General features: G+C 46.5%; 1 protein-coding gene across 1 annotated transcript in view; it reads right to left on the reverse strand.

The window, feature by feature from the left end:
- The window catches only part of WWC3 (WWC family member 3), a gene marked incomplete at its 5' end in the record, with an annotated part of 103407 nt that overhangs the window by 36080 nt on the left and 45296 nt on the right, over positions 1-22031 (reverse strand). Inside the window, 4 exons of the mRNA XM_081043489.1 lie at positions 942-1085; positions 4022-4151; positions 15224-15303; positions 16151-16227. Of these exons, the coding sequence (XP_080899615.1) occupies positions 942-1085; positions 4022-4151; positions 15224-15303; positions 16151-16227 (431 nt within the window). The remainder of the gene's footprint in view (positions 1-941; positions 1086-4021; positions 4152-15223; positions 15304-16150; positions 16228-22031) is intronic.

Below are 22031 nucleotides of genomic sequence, written 5' to 3' on the forward strand. Positions count from 1 at the left end.
CAGTGGTTTTTCCCTTTTTTCTCTTTTTATTTATTTTGTTTTAGGGAGGGCATTCTGCATTCCATTGGCATTTCATCTTTACTGGATAAGCCCAAAGAAAAAGAAGCCATCCCAAACTGTGTGTATCCATGTATAACAAACAAATGATAAACTTCACTCAATGACATTACAGTAGTCGTGTCTCTAAGTAGTCACCATCCTGCTTCAAATGATGATTGCCAACTTAACTTTTGTAGCTAACTCAAGGTTTCACTCATCATCAAAAGGGGCATTATGAAATTCTTCCAAGTCCCAAACAAAATTAATTTTAATTCAATTGAATTTCCCGACAGTCTTTTAAAAGAACAAGAAATAGCACCAAAGTATAACCCAAGGGTGACAGAGCCACAAAGCCTTTGAAATCACTGGTCTAAGCCAGACGTCAGCAAACTGAGGCCCACGGGCCAAATCCAGCCCACCTCGTGCTTTTGTAAAGAAGATGAACTGGCACATAGCCCCACCCATTAGTTCATTTATCACCTATGGCTGCTTTCATGTTACAACAACACAGCTGAGTAGTTGTGGCAGAGGCTGCATGGCCGGAAAGTCCTCAAATATTTACTACTTCGACCTTTACAGAAAAAATTAGTTGATCCATGCTGTCACACGTCTGTCATACGTCTGTCAAAAACACATCTAAACTCTCAAAAGGAGTCTGCCATTTGAAAGAATCCAAGTCAACCCAAGTCACTAGGTTAGAGACAATCAGCAATCCAACTGCGTCCCAGGCCACTGCACCTTCACAGCTGGGTGTGAGAAACGAAATTTTTTCTTCAAACGTAATGGCACAAAAGCCAAACCATTTCGGAAGAGAAAGTGGAAAATGAGAGCAAATGAGGGATGGCAACGTGAAAGCAGCCCCTTTCCCTTTGCCCACTTGGCTCCTCCCCCCGTGAGCGTACCTCTCCGACGACGTCAGTCTGAGACCCAGCGTCGCAGAACTGCTGAGGTAAAGAATCACCACCGCCTGGATGGTGAGGGATCTCTGGCAGAGGCTCGGTAAGAGAAAAGCTATTCTTGAAGCCATCGGTGAGCTTGGCCAGGCTCTGGAACAGAAGAAACGAGCTGTTTGAACAGAGATGGCAATGCCTCTCTCCCGCTAAAAGCAGTCAAGTGACTCCGGTTCCAGGATGGCAGCTGCATTACTGGAGGGTTGACTCACCCCAACCCCCATTCTCATTAGATTTAAGAGAAACGTCTTTCACCACAGGCACCTTTAATAAAATTCTCAGTAATTTAAATCGGATAGCAACTGAGTCCTCCTGGCAGCACGTGAATAATATGGAGAACAATTGTGGTACCAGTTTTACTATTTTCAAGCCTTTGTGTTTCCTAAAAACAAACAAGTAAATAAGCATTCCCTCCAGTAAAAGCCAAACTCATAGAAACTGAGAGTAGAATGGTGGTTGCCAGGGGTTGGGGAGGCAAGGGAAATGGGGAGATGTGTGTCAAAGGGCACGAACTTCCAGTTAGAAGATGAATAAGTCTGGGGGTGTCATGTACAGCCTGGAGACTCTAGTTAACAATACTGCACCGCTTATTTGAAAGCTGCTGACAGAGACCTTAAAAGTCCTCACCACACACGAACAAAAAGGTAACTATGTGAGGTGATGGGTGTGTAACTAACTTTATTGTGGCAACCATTTCACAATAGATATGTGCATCAAATGATCACGCCATATATCTTGACGTTATAAAATTCTGTCTGGGCACTGTACCTTAATAAAGCGGCGGGGGAGAAGTATTCGCATCCCAAGCATTCTATTAATAAATGAGTCCGACAGAGATGGATGCCACCTTGAAATCTTTATAAACCACACAGAAACTGAAACCAGCTCCCAGACGATGTTTACGTATTTTTATAACCTGATTTTTCAATCATAATTCCACGTGGTCAAAAATCATCTCACATGGATGTCAGTCGCTAAAAATTAGAGGTAGTATGTTTCTGGCACATAGAACCCCTTTGGGTGAAAGTTAAAGACAGATCAGATTTTCTACAATTTTGAAAACACTTTCTAAAGACGACTTCAGCAGACACAAGAATGCCCAGGTACAACGTGCATCACATAACCCCTCTGGATCTAGACGAAGATGTCCTGGAATGGGCCAGTGTTGGCAAACTTGTGTAAAAAAGACAAAATAACTTAGTGGATTTTACTAGAAGATGTGGCCCGTGACTCTCCATGGAGCTTCGCAAAGAAGATGCAGGGATTTGAAGCTTCTTCAAGAAATTCTGTCTCCAGCCTCCATAGTGGGGAATCCAATTGAGGCAACTAGGTGGCTTGCCCCAGCTCTGCCAATTTGGGAAGGCCAGGAAAGGGGGGCCAGCTCTACCTCCTGGGACAAGGACTCCAGGTCTCCGTGGTGAAGCGTTGCCTGGCTCAGGCCTGGGCTTTGGGCTTGGCCTAGATGGGTGACGTCCACAGAGCACCCTGCAGTGCCGCACGCAGACGTCTCAGTGAATGGCAGCTGTTCCTGCTAGCAGTGCTGAGAAAACCAAACAACTGACCCTTTCCGTCTTGTGACCTGGACAGGGTGTCTGAAAGTACCGATTTCTGGGTCCCACCTCCAGAGATTCTAATCCAGTAGGTCTGGGGTAGGGCCCAGTCATCTGCAATTGAACGAGCATCATGGGGACACTCCACATGTCTCTCCCATCCTTGACCTTAGGAAGCAATGGCCCGCAAGGCAGTTCTCTGTGTACCTGTCTCGTCTGTCCTGTGAGTCTCAGCTTTGCTTCCCATGTCCTTCTCTGTCTTCAAATTCTGAAGAATTGAGACAAATGCCTAGACAAAGGCGCTAGGTGCTCACTCAGTGTGTTAATGAAAAATAAAAGCCGTAACAGAAACAACTGTGTTGAGCAAAAAGACCAGCATGCATCCGTTTGCAAAAAGTCAGCTTCTTCTAAAAACAATGGAAACGACAGGAGTTGAAGGGGCAAAAAAATAAAGCACTGCAAAGCTACAATGATCCCAGCCATGTAGCTAAGTGTATGCACAGGGTAGAATACTATTCAGCCAGATGAAGGAATGAAGCAGCTCTCTGCACAGATGTGGAAAAGGGGACAGGGTCTGATCCAGTCCGATCCGGTCTGGTAGTAGTGTAGGAAAGCTAGTGCAGAACAGCAGGCAGACTCCTAGCTCTCTGTGAGGGTGGATGAGCATGCTCAGTCCTATGTCTGCGGAAACACTGGAAAGGTGCACAAGAAGCTAAGAAACGTCGTTCTGGGCGGGGAGAGAATGGGGAGATAGCAAGACTTCTTATCGTCGACTTGTCTAACTGCTTTGACTACTGAACAATATGACTGCATCACCCATTGCTGGGGCTTGAAGTGCTGTCCTCCAAAACGATGTGTTCCAGCCCGAATCCCCGAACCTGTGACTTTGAGCTTCTTTGGAAATGGGGTTTGCTGATGGACTAGGTTAAGACGAGCTCGTACTGGACTAGAGTGGTTTCTAAGCCAATGACCGGTGTCCTTAGAAGAGGAGAAAATTTAGACACAGAGACACACAGGGAGAACAGCATGTCACAACCCAGGCAGCGTCTGGAGTGGTGCAGCTCCCAACCAAGAAGCGCTAAGGACTGCCAGGAGCCCTCAGAAGCCAGAGCAGCGGGGAGGATCCTCCCCGAAGCCCTTCACAGAGAACACGGCCCTGCTGACACCTGATTTCAGACTTCTGGCCTCTACACTCTGAGAGAAGAATTCTGTTGTTCTGAGCCACCTGGTTTGTGGTACTTCATTGCGGCAGCCCTAGGAAACTAATAGGCATGTTTTAAACCATTTATACATGTAAATATACACACCCACAAAAGATACACATATATAATATTATATATACATGTATATCTTTACAATATATGTGAATTGCATATCTAATAAATACATAATGTACAGTAAATATATATATTAATTTTAAATAAGGGAAAGAGACAAGCAGGCACACGAGTGGACAGGGGGCCTGCAGAGCACCGGCCTTACTTGCATCAGATCCCGCCTCTCCTTCTCGCCTGTACAAATGGCTTTCTTAATGGTCCGGAGCTCGCTCATTATAGCCTGTGCCTCGTCCAGTTTGTAGTTGGTGTGAGCATTTGACATCTTACGATCAATCCTGGTCAAAACAGAAAAATGAGAGTCAGTCCAAGCGAGACCATAAAATTCCATTAAACAACATCACAAAAAAACTCAAAAGCTTCAGAGAAAGGTGGGAAACAACGTTTTGGCAAAGAAAAATCACGACCGCATACAAGCCTCCTTGTTGTGGCCAACACGGAGAGATGGATGACTGCCATTGCTCCAGGAGCACCCTGTGCCGGTGAGAGCCTGAGTCAGGATTCCATGTCCCCACAGGCTTGAGGAAGCTTTTAAACTCCCCTCTCTGAGAGGACCACCACATCTTATTCGTTTACCCTCAGCATTGCATTAGTGGTCCAAAATGCCCATTAAATGAACATACGAATGAGTTCTATGAACAAGCAGAACACACGGTAAACAGCAAAAAAGTAGTGAACTTTCAATAACAACGCCTGCCACTCTCTCGCTACCACTATCCATCTCAATTCCTTCCTTCAATCCAAACGGCCCCTCACCCTTCCTTCCTTCCTCCCTTCCTTCGTTCCTTCCTCCCCGCCCGCCCCTGTGTGTACGGGGTCTGGTGCTGGCAGGTAGAAGCCGAGCGCTGAGATCAGGCGTGCCTCTGGCCTTCGCAGAGCAGGCAGTGCCCTACAGCACGTCCTCTGTCACGTCCTCCATACCTCAATCTTGAGTCTGTATCTAGAAGTCCTCAGGGCTAAAGAAGTTGAGATACTTTGGTCCACAGTTGGAATGGACTTCTTCTCTGGAACGTCATGAACCTGCGCTTCAGGTTCCAGCTCCACTTACAGCTTCTGGTTCTAAATTGTTGCCCCCATGTTAACTGAAAATCTGGCTGGATCCTTAATGGCCAGCCCAAGCTCCCTTTATTCCCACTCACAAAAGCATCCCGGCATGCTGGTGAGTATGAGCGACAGTCCAGCTCTACCGTGGGACCCTGGACAAGCCACTTCACCTCTTTAAACCTCAGTTTCCTGATGTCTCACATGGGGATACTCAAAATACTTCTCCCATTTAATGAGAAAATGTAAGGAAAGGTCTTACCTGGCAGAGGCCTGGCATGTAATGTTTGTGGTTTATTATTATTATCAGGATGAGGCTGAATCTACTTACTCATGGGAGAGAAAGTAAATAATTCACCAACTCCAGTACTTTACTATCATTAACAAATTCCTGGCCACAGATGTCACAACTCACGGCAGAACTCAACACCAGAGCTGATCTGAGCTGTCAGTGCCCTTGGAACGAGAGAAGGACAAACAGAACACGCAGGAAACCATCCCCTCCCTTTGGAATAGGGCTCCAAGGCTCGGGGTAGTGCTGTACCTGCCATCGGCTACAAATTAAATATGTATGAAAACTGGTCCCAAGTCCCCTTTCACAGAGAGCAGATGCGGGCGCACCATGGGATCCCACACGAGAAATGGTGACACCCCTGAATCCCAACATGGTCTGGCACTGTGTTTTTCCACTTTAGCTATCCTATGCAGAACCAAGAGTCGCCAAAGCCAAGCAGAAATAAAAGGCCACCCATCTGCGAAGGAAGGGGCCTGACTTTTCCTGCAGAGAAGAGGTAGGCTCATTTACATAACAATGTCTTCTTGAATTCATTTTCTGATAAAAGGCTTTCCAGTACATCTCATTTAACATCCCAAAGCACAACCCACATAAGCTGATGAGGTCTGTAGAAAAGGGGGTTACATCATTTCCACACAAAAAACCTGAGGCCAGAAAAGTCCGATTTCTCTCTAACAGCCAATGACCGGTACAGTGCCTCTGCTAACCAGATCTACTGACTCCTCCAGAATGGAAAATACAGCCAATGGATCATCACCTGACACTAACACACATATAAGGAAATGAAACTTGACTGCATTAAGCAAAATCATTTCAACTGCTTCAAAATCAATGCTAGTTAAATAGCCATAAATGTATAGGCATATACCCACTGTTCAGGCTGCACGGAACGACGCTAACCACGTCAGCCCCTGCTTTGTACTGAAGCGCCGTGATTGATTTCCTTATGGCTTTTAGCAACTATAAAGCCTAAGTGGCGACCAGAATATCCTGGATGGAGCCAGCATTCTCTCCAGGCACCAGGTTCTACGTTGGAAACGGCTGCCACACGGAGGAAAACAGGCCCCAATTCCGATCAGGGAGAGGGATCAGCGGCCGTAATTCATCCTATAGGCAGACACTGCAGAGTGCCTAGGAGAAGTTCAACTTCAAGGCCACGGACGTGGGCTCTGGCCATAACTCCACATAAGTGGCTCTGAGACCTTGACGAAAAATGAAGACTGGCCTAGAGCAGCTGTTTTCACTCCGTTCCGAGGGTGTCCCAGTGTGGTGAGCAGGGGTAGCTAAAGGAAGAGCCTGTGTAGGGCTTGGAGACCCTCACCCCTGCTTCAGCGAGCCCCTGCCTCCTCCGCCCCCTTAGCTCTGCCTGGGTTATTCTGGTTCCATAGAAGATGTTGTTTGCAGAGAAGGAAAGGGAAAAAGATTCCACTGTTAAAAAAACGTGAAAGCTATTAAACAACATGATCTCGAAGTTCTAGGAATCTCTGAAATACTATTATTTAAAAAGTTATACGAGTATATTATTGCAGAATGTTCAATTATATAAAAATATTATATATTATATAAGTATAATCTTATATAAACATATTCATATAGTATATAGTATTTGATTACATTATGTAAATAGCATATTAAAGTAGTTCAATGTATCAAGCACCTACTAGGTGACAGGGTCTCACTGCATGCTTTACATTTGTCATCTTATTTTATCCCCTCAACAGCTTTATGAGATGAGCATAACCTCAGATTTTATAATGAAAAAATTTGAGGCTCAGAGAGATTAACTAAGTGGCCAAAGATGACAAGCTAAGATCTGGCAGAGCCAGGATTCAAACCCGTATCTCCCAATTCTCAAGTCTGCACTGGCTCCTCAGTGTGGGGATGCCCCGTGATACCACAGGGTCTCCCGCTCAGAGCGGCCAAGGTAAGGTCTTGTCTTTTATACAGGCAAGCAATGCTTCACAGAATTCAAACCACTTCCATTTTTCAAACATGACAGATTTTCATCTAACAAAAAACTTCAAAGGACAGGAAACGTCTTCCTTCAAGTCTGCAAAATTCATTCGGGAGTTTTCTCCCTCTTTTCAAATTCCCTCTAGAACTTTGGTCAAATTCAGAGGATGTGCTCGATGATTTGGTATTTTGTAAAATATCCACGTATTCCATTTCATAAGAAAAATCATAACATCTGGGACTGCCAAAGAACTATCTTTTTCTTTTTTAAATTTTAACTAAGAGCCCCAAGACAGTGGTTATACATCTCAAATGATAGAAAATTGATAACTACAAAAGGTGGTGCTAATAAAGATATAAGCCCTTATGCAGTGTACTATGATCTGAATGTGTATCCCCCACCGCTCCCCCCAATTCACATGCTGGAATCTTAATGCCAGTGTGATGGTATAGGAGGTGGGGTAGTTGGGAGGGGATCAGGTCATGAGGGAGAAGCCCTCAAGAATGGGATCAGCGCCCTTATAAAAGAGACGCCAGAGAGCCCCTCGCTCCTTCCACCAGGTGACGACACAGCAAGAAGGTGGTCATTTATAAGTCGGGAAGTTGGCTCTCACCAGAAGATAGAATCTGACCATGAGGGCACCCTGCTCTCAGACTTCCAGCCTCCGGAACTGGGAGAAATAAATGTCTGTTGTTTACAAGCCCCCCAGTCTGTGGTATTTTGTTATAGCAGTCCAAATGGACTAAGACACAGTGTAAAAAAAAAAATCCAGGCACAGAGTACCTACAGTCTTCACTGTTCACTTCTCAACATTTTGCAGCAGCTTTGGGGAGGTTAAGTGACTTGCTCAAGGTCACACAGCCAGTAACAGGCACAGTGAGGTTCATATTGAGGCCCCTCACACCAGCACTCAACCCCTTCGCCGTCAGGTTAACAATACACTCAAAGTCAAGGCCTCCAAAGTCTTTCTGTGTCAAACCCGAAGGCCACCCACACAGCCAGTCAAATGTCATCCCAAAGTAAACCGGGGCTCTTTATGGTCTGCTTATGAAAGAAATGGTTAGAAAGAAAAGGAGAAGGCACAGCTTCAAATGATGGCCGAGTACTGTTGAGAAGGCATTTTTGTGATGTTTATCATCAACCTCTCCCTCCCGCTGCCCTAAAGTTTCCATATTTGTTGTTCAATTTAAGATGTCAAGAGAATTGCACTGGCAAAAGTAAAACCAAACGACTTCTTAAACCCACGCCGTGAAGAAAAGGACTGCCAGGCTTCTAAAGATATTCCATGTCAATACCACACATTACAACCCAAAAGAATGAGAAGTTTTGTTACAACTCTACCTTTTACATCACCAGCTCTGGCAGGGGGCCGTGAATGAACCTCAGAAAGCTTCCGGCAGTTTTCTATCAACAGCAGGTCCTGTGTGGAACGCCAGACCTGTCCCACAACCAGGAACAATGCTCTTTTTGTTTCCGCCCCCATTTCTGTATGTTTTACTGTTATCTGAGTAGTGCCGGGCTTTTCGCACGGGCTGTACCTTATGTGCTATGTTAATGGGATATTGTTGGTCTAAGCCTGTTCCAACTGTGAACAATCTTATTCTCTTCTAAAACCACTAAATCCCCTTGGACAGAAAACGCTAATTCCAATATCTAATACCGCCTCGTTCTGGTATCGAATGCTCAGAAGAGAGCAGTCACTCTTATTTGAGGAGAGGCATGGGCTTTACTTCACCCCAATAGGGAAGAAGTTCATCAAGCAATTCAAAGGCTTGAAGCAAAGAGGCCAGCCGGCTAAGAATGTACCTTTTGGAAACTGGTTATTGGAACATTTCGTGAGCACCCCTTTCTGTGATTTGAATAGCAGCAATAAAGAATGGGATTTCTTAACACACTATACCACAGTATGTGGAAGTGAAGGAAATGCTAGAGGGCAGTTAAGAAGAAGGTGACCAGCTGATTCACAGACACCACCCCAAGATCCTTGCAGCCCAGGCCCTCACTCCGGGGGTCCCAGTGTCCAAGAATGAAGTGAACTGTGGGGCGGCTCCTCACAGCACCCGGGCCATTCCTTCCACGGAGCCCTGCCCTGTGACTGGAATGCTCTGGGTCCTGAGGATGGAGCAGGGAACAAACAAAGGATAAGAGTCCTTATCTCCGCACAGCGTGATGTTACTCAAGGAGATAGACGACAAAAACCGAGATCATTAGGTCAGGCAGCGATCGGTATTTTAAGGAAAACAAAGCTGGGTTTGGGAATACACTGCAACAGAGAGGGCCCGTTTTTAGATACAGTGGTTACGCGAGGATCTTGTTGCAATGTCATTCGTCCAGAGAACTACAGAAGGGAGGGAAGAGGCATGCGAGGCTGTGGGGAAGTGTTCCCAGCACAGGGACCTACAGCTCCAGTGCGGAGACCAGCAGAGCAGCTGGGGGGTTGGCGGAGGTGACTGACGGAGAGGTGGGGGTAAATGGAGTCAGGACACGGGGCCACCGCATCTAGCGTCTGGACTATATTCTCAGTGAGAGAGAAAGCCACAGGGGGCCACCAGCAGAGGAGACATTTTAAAAGACTCCCCGTGGCTACAATGTGGGAATGGTGAGATGAGCAGTCACGGTGGAAGCTGTGAGAAGGGAATGGGTGCCAGGTATGGAAACAGCACACCGTGAACAAGACAGTAAGAAGGCAGTCAGGACAGAGCTCCCCCAAAGCGTCTTGGGCTGTCACACCCGTACTCAGGGACGTTATCAGTGTCATGGCGGAAAAAGCCTTCAATGGCACATAAGCGTGGGAAAGTCAGGGTGAGGCAATGTTAAATGAGCTTCCTGGCTGCAGGACAACTCGGAATCTAACACGAGGTGCATTCCAGATCTCTAGGAGATCTAGAATAACTAGAGAGGGCAATCTCCCCACACCTGTTGGCACACGCAGCATGTTCGTGCGCATCACCATCTGGGAAACTGCACGCAGCGCAGTTCCGAGTCCTCCCCCGTTGCCAGCCCCTGGACGCTAGTAACGAGTTACAGCAAGATAAGTTTTCAAAGCGAGCTGCACAATCGTTCGGGCAGCAGAGTCCAGTAGCTCTTTCACTGGAAAAGCTCAATTTTTCTGAACACTTTCGTTACTCATAAATGTTGCTCCTATTTTCTGAAGACTTTTATAATGGGCCTCAAGAGAAATGCAAATGACAACTACACTGAGATACTATCGCTCACCCTATGAGACTGGCAAAAATGCAAAAGCTTGACAACACATTCTGTTGGCAAAGCCGTGGGAACAGGAACACTCATCTGTTAGTGTTGGGAATGAAAAATGGTGCGACCCCTAGAGACGGGAATTTGGCAATGTCTAACAATCCCACCGAGGCTTGACACAGCAAACCCACTTTCAGGAACGTATCCTGAAATCTTTCATATCTACATGTGCACAGCCTTAGGTGAAAAGCTGATGGCAAACACTATAAATGGACGTACCAGGCAGACAATGCCAGAACCCACCAATGATCTTCCTACCACAGTAAGAGACAACCAGAAAGTGTGTACCTCCTGATGAAAGTAGCACCACCACCTATAAAACATAGCACCTCCGCCCCCCAAAAAGTAAAAGAACTTGAACTTGAATCAGATCAAGTCTCTCAAACTAATTACATCAGTATGCATAAATAGTAGGGGACACCACACACATGAAGCAGCAAAATCCACTGTCAGGGAAATTCTAATGGACAAATTAGTTTCTTCAACAAATAAGTTGTCAGCAGCAAAAAAAAAAAAGGAGAAGGGAGTACAGATAAGAGACACACCAACCAAACGTACTGTGTGGGCCTTGTATGAACCTGGACCCAAACAAACCAGAGAAATACGAACCCTCGCTGAAGAAGGGACGGCATTAAGGGATTACTGTTAAGTCGGGTATAGGTAGTATATTTTCAAAAGGAGTCCATAACTTTAGGAGAGATATTTATGGATTAAATATGATGGTGGGATTTGTTTCAATAAGGTAGTAAAAGCTTACAGAATGAGGCAGGGTGAGACAAACAAGATTGGCCATTGTGTGCTTAGTTGTTGAAGTGGGATGAGGGGTACTGGAGGGTTCCATTTTACTGTTCTCTCTACTTTTGTGTATGGCGGACATTTTCCATCATTAAAAGTTTATATATGTTCCACACACGTGCACGCGTGCGTGCGCACGTGCACACACACACATACACACACACATTCTATCATTAACCCAGAGACTGTGTTCATGGCCAGCTCCCATCTACAAAAATTAACAACATACATAGGCTTAAAAAAAATACAAAAGGTTCTTTTTTCCTCACTTGGACCCAAGCGTAATGATGGATTTTCTTGCTAGCCAGGAAAGTTCACCAAGATAAACAAGTCGAGTTGAAAACGTTATAAGCGGCCAAACTCCTGGTGAGGTGCTCTGGAAAAGAATACACTGGATATTCTGGGAAGCAAGAACAGCAGAAATGTTTCTGGAGGAAAACCTAGGGTCTCTGCCTTAAATTGATGTTGGTAATAATATCCAAGAAGCCCATTTATGGACAACAGCCCATGTATTATCTGTGCTTAGTTAGGATTTTACAGTAGACTGGGGTAATCACACTATCAGTGCTTACCAAAGGGTTTCAGAATTGCTCAATACATAATACCAATTTGCATGATTCAATCCAAACAGAAGAGCCCATATTCAAAACCAGAAAAATACTGAGGCTACCTTCATCTCACATATAACCTGTGCAGCTCAGACGAGGGTATGAAACCATTTTTCACTTGCAAAGAATTTTAGGCATGGTATGAGTGCCCACGTTTTCTCTCCTTCCTGTGAGGCTGTGTCACAAAATAGAGTGGACATGTACAGTGACAACACAGCAGCCGATTAAATGCTGCCTCTTGAGCCAGCTCCATTTGGAGAACTGGGGTGGGTTCCCCAGGACCAGGACCAGGTCCAGAACTTTCCCCCATGCCACTCCTCAGCGTCCACTGGGGAGGATGGGAATCTTTACAGTCTCTGGCAGGGAGCGAAGACTGTCCCCTTGGCGGGGGCACGTTTACCATCTACTCCCAAACGTGGGGTCTTGCTAAGGAAAGGAGAAAGAAAACAAAGACAATACCGGCCCTTCTCTTTGCAGGAATACAACTCATACTCCATTCCGGCTGCAGGTATAAAGTTACACCTCTCCTTGTGCTGGATTCTGCTTCCTGTCCAATACACCTGGAGAAATTAAGGCTGCCTTTTCCTATTCTTAAAATTATTTTGAGTATAAGAGATGAATTTACTTCCTGGCAATGCCAAAGGGAAGGGGTTTTCTCAGTCACCTGAGCCCTGTCATTTCTTATTTTCTAGAGGGTTCAGTCTTACGCTGATGCTGCATTATAACCTTTGTCTTCAAATAAGGAAATGGAGATAGCTGGAGTGATGGAGGCCAGGCGAAGGAACGGGCACTGGGCCTGGCAATCCTGCTCCCGAAGGCACCGCCAGCGGCAAAAGGTGCCAGGCGGGACCCCCCTGAGGCTCAGGGCTCCTGTGTGACCTCAGAGTGTTCCTCTACCACCCCGAACCCCCATCACCTTCACCAGAGCTTCTGCGAGTGAGAAGTAAATTAACTGCAATCTGCAGCCCCCGCGATGTCTAGCATTAAAAGTAGCTATTATCTAGCGACATTGTGAAGCCCTGATGCTCCCTAGTAATGACAGAAAGCCAGTGTGGCCAAATGAAAGAAGGAAACCAACCTTCAATTCAATGAGGCAGTCCTAGCAACTTCTGAAGCCCTACCAAAGTAAATTACTTGCTTCTGCTTGTTTCTTATCCAGCCCTTTAGCAGGAATGGCACGGGAGGACATGGCCACAGAGCTCACGGAAGCACGCACGCAGGCATCTGAGCCTCTGGAGGCTGGCTGGGCTGTACGGGGTAAAGTCACAGAACACGCAGCAGTGCCATGGGAAGCATGGCCACAAATGGACACAGTGAGCAACCACCAGTAGCCGATCCTGAAAAGGCAGCTTGATTTGCTTAAGCAAAACTGTTTCTGAAAGCGGTAGTGACTAGGGCTAATTAATGGAAGCCCCATTGCAAATCCAAATTGCAGGAGAATGCGCGCACACACACTGCTGGGTAATGGCAGAGAAAGCAAAAAATGGCAGCAAGGTTCAGACTCCAGCTCCCACTGAGCATGCACCAAAACCCACCGCCTGGCGGGGCCTGCAGGGGGCATGGTCAGGTCTCAGCGCTGGAGAAAGCCAAAGCCCTCCAGGCAGGACCCAGCTCACCTTTCTATTGTGACTCCCTTGGTGGCCATAATATGTCATTAGTAAGAAATGGACAAATGAATCACCAACTAAACCAACCCTGGATGATTAAGAAAGTAAAGCTCAAGCTAGTGTGAAAGCACAGGGTTTGACACGCCCAGTAATTACCCTTCGTGTGAGGCTGACAGTTACGTTTGTCCAGACCACGTTTGTCCTGTGGTCCCTACCTATAAAGAGTGATACTGCAGTCACAGCTGACACACCACACTACATCTGCACACGGGACGCAAGAGAGAGGCGTGCTGCCCAACAGCAGCGCACGATGCCCGCCATCTGCTGAAGGCTGACTAGGGAGCAGGCACGGTGCTTCCTTCAGACAACTTAGCCCAGTGATCACTGCTATGGCCTGAATCATGTCCCCCCACATTCATACGGGGTGCCCTAACCCCCAATGCGATGGTGTTTGGAGACAGGGCCTTGGGAGGTGATTAGAGTTAGATGAGGTCGTGAGTGGAGCCCCGGGATGGGATTAGTGTCCTTATAAGAGAAGGAAGAGACACCACTGACCAGAGCTCCCCCACAGCCCCCGCCATGTGGACACACAGCAAGAAGGCACCTGTCGGTAAGCCAAGAAGCAGGCCCTCACCAGACACCGAATCTGCAGGGGCCTTGATCTCAGACTTCCAGCCTCGGGAACGGTGAGAAGTAAATGTCTGCTGCTTAAGCCCCACAATCTCGGGGATTTCGTTACAGCAGCCGAGCTGGCTGAGGCCGTCGGCACGGACAGGTGAGACCGGCAGGCACAGAAGGTATGAAGCACATGCCCAAGTTCATTCAGCACGTGAAGCCAGGCTCGGATTCGAGAGAGAACAGACTCTCAACCAACAAGCATACAACACCCTTTCTTAAAAAAATGAATTCTTTCAGGCCAGCAGTATCACCATTTATAAAATACCTTTTGTTCACTGAATTTCCTGACTTAACATAGCTCACAAATGTTAAGAGATTCATCCCGAAATTCTTAGTAGGGATGAAGTTTTAACTGTAAAGACGCCAACTGGAGGGAGACCCATAGGCCGGACTGTCCAACCGAACGTTCTGTGATGACGGAAATAGTCTATTAACTGTGCTGTCCGATGCAGTGGCCACTAGTCTCGTGGTTGTCAGATGGGAGCAGATGTGCCCTCCAAAGAACAGCTGGCAAAGTCTGGAGACATTCTTGACTGTCACAAATGGGTAGGAGGCAGCTACCGGCATTTACGGGGGTCAAGGCCAGGGAGCCTGCTCAACGTCCTGTGATACACAGGACAGCCCCCACACCCCCCACCAGGCGTTCTCTGGCCCAGAACCTCAACAGCGACGAGGTGGAGAAAACCTGCACTAGCCACGTGTGACCACTGAGCATTTCAGAGGCAGCTCCTGAGACTGGGGATCTATAATTTTTTTGTTTTCTTTAATTTTAGTGAGTTTGATTTTAACTTTTAGAATAAAAAAATTTAAGCAACTAAAACTAACAAAAGTGGAATTCAAATTTAAACAGCCACGTATGTCTTGGACAGTGCAGCTATAGAGAATGTGGGTAAATATAAAATAAAGGTCTTGTTTCCCAAGTATTTCCATTTAAAGGAAGGAAGCATCTGCAAGGACTAAAGAAATTCTGATGCTTAGGATTGGGAGATAAAGAGCAACAATAAAAGCATAGACTCGAACGCCCACGAAGCTTTAGGACTCCTGTCCAGGCACCAAAGAGTCCGCACGAAGGGAAATCACCGGGCAACGCCCCCTTCTATTGCCGCAGGGAACTCACTCTTGCAGGGTCTCCACCCCCTTTTCTTTGTACTGCAGTTCTTGCTTCATCTGGGTCAGCTCTCGCTTTAATCTGGAAAGCTAAAGACAAATTACATTTGTTTTTTCAAAGAAAGCTGTGAAAATGATTTCTACAATTGTTATCACTGTCATGGAAGTTTCTGATTAGCTTGCAATTCATTGGCTCATCTGCTCTCTCCGTGAACTTCCATCCACACACATATAAAACAGCCACCCCAGAAGAGCTGCCTTGCTTAGGTACCAAAATCCCAGATCACTCACAGGTTCCTAACCGGCAACCGTTTTCTTTTTCAAGATATTGATTTACTCGTTACAATTAGCAAACTATGTCATATTTCTTCGTCTTCCCTTCCACTTGCTACTCACAGATCCCACACGTGAAACACTGGTGGTCTCCACTACCTGAAGGCCCACTGCCTGGAGTGCTGATTTAAACAGATTCTGGGACCCGCTCCAGGCCTGTGTTAAAACTCCGGGGGTGGGCCTGGGAGCTCACACTTTGAACTGACTCCCCAGGTGTTTCTCTCCAGTGCGCTAGAATCTGAGAACCCCCGCCCCAGAAGATGCTTCCGTTCCAACGTGTCTCCTTTGCTTGGTTGCAAATGCAACGAAACGGACCCGATTCCCGGACAACCTAGACAAGGGGGCTCAAGGGGTGAAATGGGGGATACACACAGAGGAACACGGGCAATTTTTTGTTAGAGGGGCTGAGGTTGTAAAATGAAACACTTTCCCTCCTATTGGAAAAAAGTAGAGAGTAAAACCCAATGAAATAATAATCCATGAAATCAAAAGTCCTACTAAAATACGACTGCTATACACTGACCGCCATCAAATGAAGCACGGTAAGTGATGTTACCCAAATGCCTGTGGGGCTCCGAGTCGTGGGAACCCTCGTTTTACTCACCCGGTCCCGGCGACTGGCTATTTCCGCTTTGATTTGGTGTGGGTCGTACTTTGTGTTTGTTGAATATCCAGAGAAGGCTAAACAGAAGAAAAATATTTTCTTTTACAATGGATCCTTTACAGTAAATACATACACACAGATAGCAACTTCTGATTCACCATGTTAAATGATTAAGTCTCAGATTTACAAGTTGGCATTAGATCCCGAAGAATCAACATTCCACAACCTCAAATCTGGATGTTTGACTTGCATGAGGCCTTTCTACAGGATTCCACGTAATAAAATAGATGGCTGGAGTTAAATCCAAACTCTGTTTACCTCAACTGCAAAACTGCTAAGGTTAAAAGCCATGTACACATGGGGAGGGACAGGTAGGATTATGGCATGGAAAACTGTTCTTACTATGTAAATAGTACGTACAGCATGAATCATTTTTACTTTCTTTTCAAATGCACACACACAGAAGTCGCTGGAAAGACAGAGCCAAAAAGTCAACTGTGGTTATTTTCAATGGTTTCACTACAAAAGATTTTATTTTCATTTTCTTCATATCTATATTCTCCAGAGGGAAAATGTCTGACCTAAGAAAGAAAAAAATGCCAAAGATCTGCAAAACGAAAAAGACAACTTTCTAGTAATGTGTCAGCATCTGACGGGCTTGAGAAAATGCTATTCTTCCAGGTTGTTTGTGCCACACAAACTGCAGCAAAACACTCCCAATTTTATTCCTGCAGTTTGTTTTGGATGGATTTTAGCTAAAACACATCACTTGGCTAAAGGCGCTCCTGAACAGTGCCGTGCACACGATCTGAACTCTTCTCACAGACACTGCATTATTATTATGCGGAGCCAATACCTGGGGAGAAGGAGACTGAAGAGCTGTTTGCCTGTGTGTGCTAAACTAGTGGCTGTTTCTAATCCCATCACCCCTTTCACCATTCTGCATGGCTGTTTCCTGATGCTTCCGTCTCCTTTCTCTCAGGCTGCTGAAGCCCTCAGCTTTTGTGCTGCAGTCACTTGGTGACTATCCCTTCCTTAGTGGTGGAGTGCTCCTCTATCTTCATCTGTGGTCACCCCACACTGGTGTAATCTGGCTCCGGGTCATTTTTATTAATGTCGCCTGTTCACAAGACCCGTCCACAGCCCCCGCATCCTTTCTTTCACTCCTTTGATCTGGGTACCGAAGGCGGTCAGTCAGACACCTAGGTGCCAACACCTAGAAAGTAGTTCAAAACCATTTCCTGACTTTCTATTGGAAAGGTTGGCTCAGAGCCACCAAGTGGCTTCAACAGCAAGATTATTTCATAGCCTCGACTAGAACCACATCCAACGTTCATCTGAGCGGCTCAGATATCTCCTTTTTTTAAAAAAAATAGTTCTATGGAAAATCTACTATTTAAGCCCCCATCAGTCAGAATTTCAAACCATTAGAATCTACTGCAAATAAATATCTGGAGGAGCTAAGTGTTTGCCAACTTTATCTCAAACGTTCTTATATTTAGAATCATGCTCTCTCAAGACATGGAGTAAAATGTTTTTAAAACAATTCTTTCTTAGACAAAGAATGTCTATTTCCAAATCCAGCCACTTCCATCTTCTCTGACTCTTTGGTTTCATTTAAGATCGGTAGTGAAAGCAACACTTCAAAGAATGCCCTTAAGAGACAGACATCGTTTCTACAAAATCTCCACATTAAACTCCTGGGACTTAACAGTTTCTCACATGTGAGCTTAAGGGGCTTCCCCTTGAGACCCAGATAATATGCAAATGAGCCAAGGGCTTGCTGACTCCTCCCTTCCACTGTGTCAACAGGTCACCTTGCGATTAAGGAAGACAACGCCAACAGTTATCACCTGGGATCCTTCCCATTGGGGTAGGAAGTAACCCCACCGCCACAGTCCAGGGAAGTTGGCTGCAATGTTGACCACCAGTAACAACGATACGAAATCATCGCCACAAAACTTGAAATGCGCATGGGAGGTGTAGCAGGTACACGTGGACAAATACATAAGCACCTGCTCCCCGTGCTCCCTCCTAACTCCCAGCACCCTGAGGGTGGCAGGTACCTACCCCTTTCCCAGGAGACTCAGCGGTAGCCAGTCCTGGGAGTGTTGCCTGATGAACCGAGACCTCCCGAATCCACCAGTAGGGAGCCATCCCCCCTCCGAGGACTCCGAGGACTCCTCTATGTAACAGTGGATTGCCTTATTGCCCGGGGCCACGGGCGGCAGTCTTTTCTGTGACTTACAGCTCAAACCATCCTAAATGATAGACTAGGTTTTACTTACATTGATGCCGTTCATGTTACCTTCACTCCAGTCTCTAAAACTATACATTTCCAGGACTGGGAGGAGGGAAAAGGCACCGCAGCTACCTAAGACAGTGAGCGCATTTTACCTTCCAACGCTCCGGAGGCCTATGAACACTGGCAACACCTTTCACACTATAATTCCATTTCTATCAGTTCTCAGTTCCTTATGTCTGCCGGTAAGCCAAGTGCAATCTGTTTCTGGAGTCCAAGGAAGAGCGCAGGGCTCCAGACCACGTTTTTAACAGCACGCACTCCACAACATTACAGAGACTATCTTCCTCTGTTAAGACATGTCTCCAATCTGCAGGTTTATGGTAAATACCAGACATTCACCTCTGAAGCCTTCTGCTCTCTCGAGGAGCTGAGTGGGCAGCTACTACAATAAATAGCTTACGCAGTCCGCTCAGACGTATACCATCGTCTTGGCTGACGTAATATTAAGGTTTTAGTGTAGCTCGGCCACAACCATGTAAATGATTACACCTTGCTATTACAGGGTGCCTTTCACATTTATTTCATCTATTCTCATAAGAATCTGTCCGAGATGATGATGACACTCCCCCACTTTATAAAGACTGAGTTTGTAGTGACTTGATCTACAGTCACAGGGGGACTTATGCCAGGAACTTGGGTTCCTGGGGGTCAGCTGGCCAATGTTCTCTCACCAGACTATCTTCTCCAACGTAAGAAGAACGGCCCTCCAGCCCCCCCACGCCCACGGCCCAACAGGTGAACTAGACCTGTGCCTTTAATATTCAAAATGCTGCAGAGCGCAGTACTTAGCTTAGCTTTTGATCTTACAGGTTACTGAGAGGGGGAAACGTGTGTGTCTACGTGTCCGTGTGTCTCTGTCGCTCTCCCAACAGGCCTCTGTGTGCTCTGAGAACCTGAGGTCACCCCAGGGGGAGGATATGCTTTCAAAGACCAGGAGTCCTTCTCCAGACACCCTCTGGGCGGACTGCTCCTGGGGACCCGGTGAGCAGGTCCCCAGGCCTCAGCGCTGCAGGGAGTTGCTCAAGGGAGCGAAGGCAGAGTGGCGGAAAGGGGGCACGCCCTGGCAGATTCCACGCTGACAGGTACTAACTATCAGAGCAGTGACACATCACCGACGCCAACAGAGGAGGGCACGGCAGTTTCCAAAGGCACCATAATAAGCGAAGAACCCAAAACTCAAGCCCACTCAGGGGTGACCTAGAGAAGTAACGCAAGAAGCCACCAAATCCAAATCAAGAGTTCTCTCGAGAACAGACGAGGGGATTATCTCGCAGTGAACACGTGTGCTCCGCTACAACCTTCAAGATTGAGTCTTGCCAACTAATACCTGTGAAAAACGCAGTGTGATCCATTTTTCTCCTGCCTGCTCCAACATGCTTGCATGAGGGAAAACAAAAGGCTGAATGGATGGACTTCGGCCCTTATCCTGATCTAGATAATAGATGAGAAACCCTTTCCCAGAGAAGAAAGGAAGATAGTCTTTGTGGGAGGGGCTTGGAGCCTCGGAAAGAATGTTGGCAGGACTGATGACTGATAAGGTCAAGCTTCAGCACCACCTAACTCAGGAATTCAGGATGGATCAGCACTTTCTCACCAGAGATAAGGCTGACTCTTTCCCAGCCACTCTGCCACTTGGGGTATAGACTATTGCTAGCTCCTCAGCGCCAGGGTAACAAAGGCCTACTCCTGCTGCTAAGAGAGACAGCCAGTCAGTCTACGCTAGTGGATCTCAACTCTGGGAATTATGTAGGGAACTGTAAAAAGGAAAAAAATAATCTGGCCCCAGCCAAGACCAACTCAATCTAAATCTCTTGGGATGGGGGCTCAGGCAGCGGCAGCTTTTAAAAACCCGCCAGGAGATTCTTACGTGCAGCCAGGCAGGGTTGAGAGCCACTGGTGTAGACCAGCGGTTGGGAGATATTCTCTGCAAGGGGCCAGAGAGTCAATATTTGTGGCTTCGTGCGCCATACAGTCTCTGTTCTCAACTCCTCAACTCTGCCGTTGCAGCTGCTATAGACAAAAGGCAAGTGAATGGATGTGGATGTTGCCAATAAAACTTTCCTGACAAACACCCTAAGTGGACAGGATTTAGCCTGTGGGCCATACATAATTTGCTGACCTGCCTGTGGTTCAGACTATAATTTACTCCATGCAAGAATCCCTTCCAAAAGATCCCATAAATGGTCATGTGCTGCATCTGAGCACATCCGGAGGCTAGAGTTTCTCAGCAAGAATGAAAGAGTAACTCTAGAAAAAAGTTCCTAAAATAACAAATGTATTCAGTGTTAAAAGGAAGGCAAATAACAGAAGAACATATTAGAATGAAGAAAATGGAACTGTAGAAAAAGTACCAGGTGTGTCTCAGGAGAATGAGTTCACTGGAGAACAAGCAGTTCCATCTCACTGCTCTACAAAGCATGAAATAGGACTGGGTACCAAACAACCAGCTCATAAGCTCAAGCAAATAAAATTGGGTTCTTAGCCTCGTGGGGACACGTGTGCTCCAATCCAGGAAAGCATCGACGTTTGCTTTGGTCAGGCACAGAAAACATCAAGGCTTAGATATTCTTAGATACCAGATGGTCCAGTATTGACACAAAAATCATTCCTCTCCAATGAATGGAGTTTTGTTCTGGTGATTTCCATAATTCAGGGGGAAGTCTGTGAAGGGTGTGGGCAAGACCCACTTCCCCTCCTGCCACCCTCCTCTGGACCCTTCTGCTCCAATATTAGAAATGGCTGTTCTAGTTAATTCCTCTGTTCACCATATTGCCTCATTTCCCCCCCTCCAACCAGCCCTTAAGGATAAATTGTCCCCAACATTTAGTATATACCAACGACAGGTGCTAAATAAACATCTGTTGAAAACTAAGTGAATAGTTTAGCAGCCCTACCGTGGGCCATGAGAAAGTAAAAAAGTAGAAAATGCTCTGCCTTCCACTTGCCCCATTTAGTGTTGCAAGCTAGTCAGATGACTTGTCAATTTATAACCAGTCTTTATTTCCAGATAACTTGAACAACGGGAGGGCCAGGTGTTCCAAAAACACCATCGGCTCTTCCGGCCACCTCTTCCGTGTCCAGGAAACAGCACCCAGCACTGAAGGCCACCCACACAGACAGCTCTGGATTCAAATCCAAGTCGACCGTTTACCAGGTATGTAACCTCGAAGAAGTCATTTAGCCTCCCCAATATTCGGTGTCTTGTGTGTACAATGAAGATAGCATCGTGTGCCTCACAATGTCGCAATCATAACAATGCAGAGAAAACTCTAGCTCATTGAATATTGGCTCCTTTAGCTGCAAGGAATCATGGGAAGGAAGCTCAAGTGTTCCTCTGTCCCTAGGACCAGAGCAAGGACACGCCTCCGTGCTTTAGATGACTAGCGTTGAGAGCGGGCTGGGTAGCGTGAGAGCTGTGTGGCCGGTGGCAGCCCAGGAATGCTATGGCTCCTACCAGCAGCAGCTCCTGACGTGGGCCCAGACCTCTGGAGGAGACATGTTAGAGCATGACGGGTCAAGCTAATAGGATCGCTGTCTTGAACTTTATCCTATGGCCAAAAATAATTCATTTGAGCC

Source organism: Rhinolophus hipposideros, assembly GCF_964194185.1.
Source record: "Rhinolophus hipposideros genome assembly, chromosome: X".
NCBI lineage: Eukaryota > Metazoa > Chordata > Mammalia > Chiroptera > Rhinolophidae > Rhinolophus > Rhinolophus hipposideros.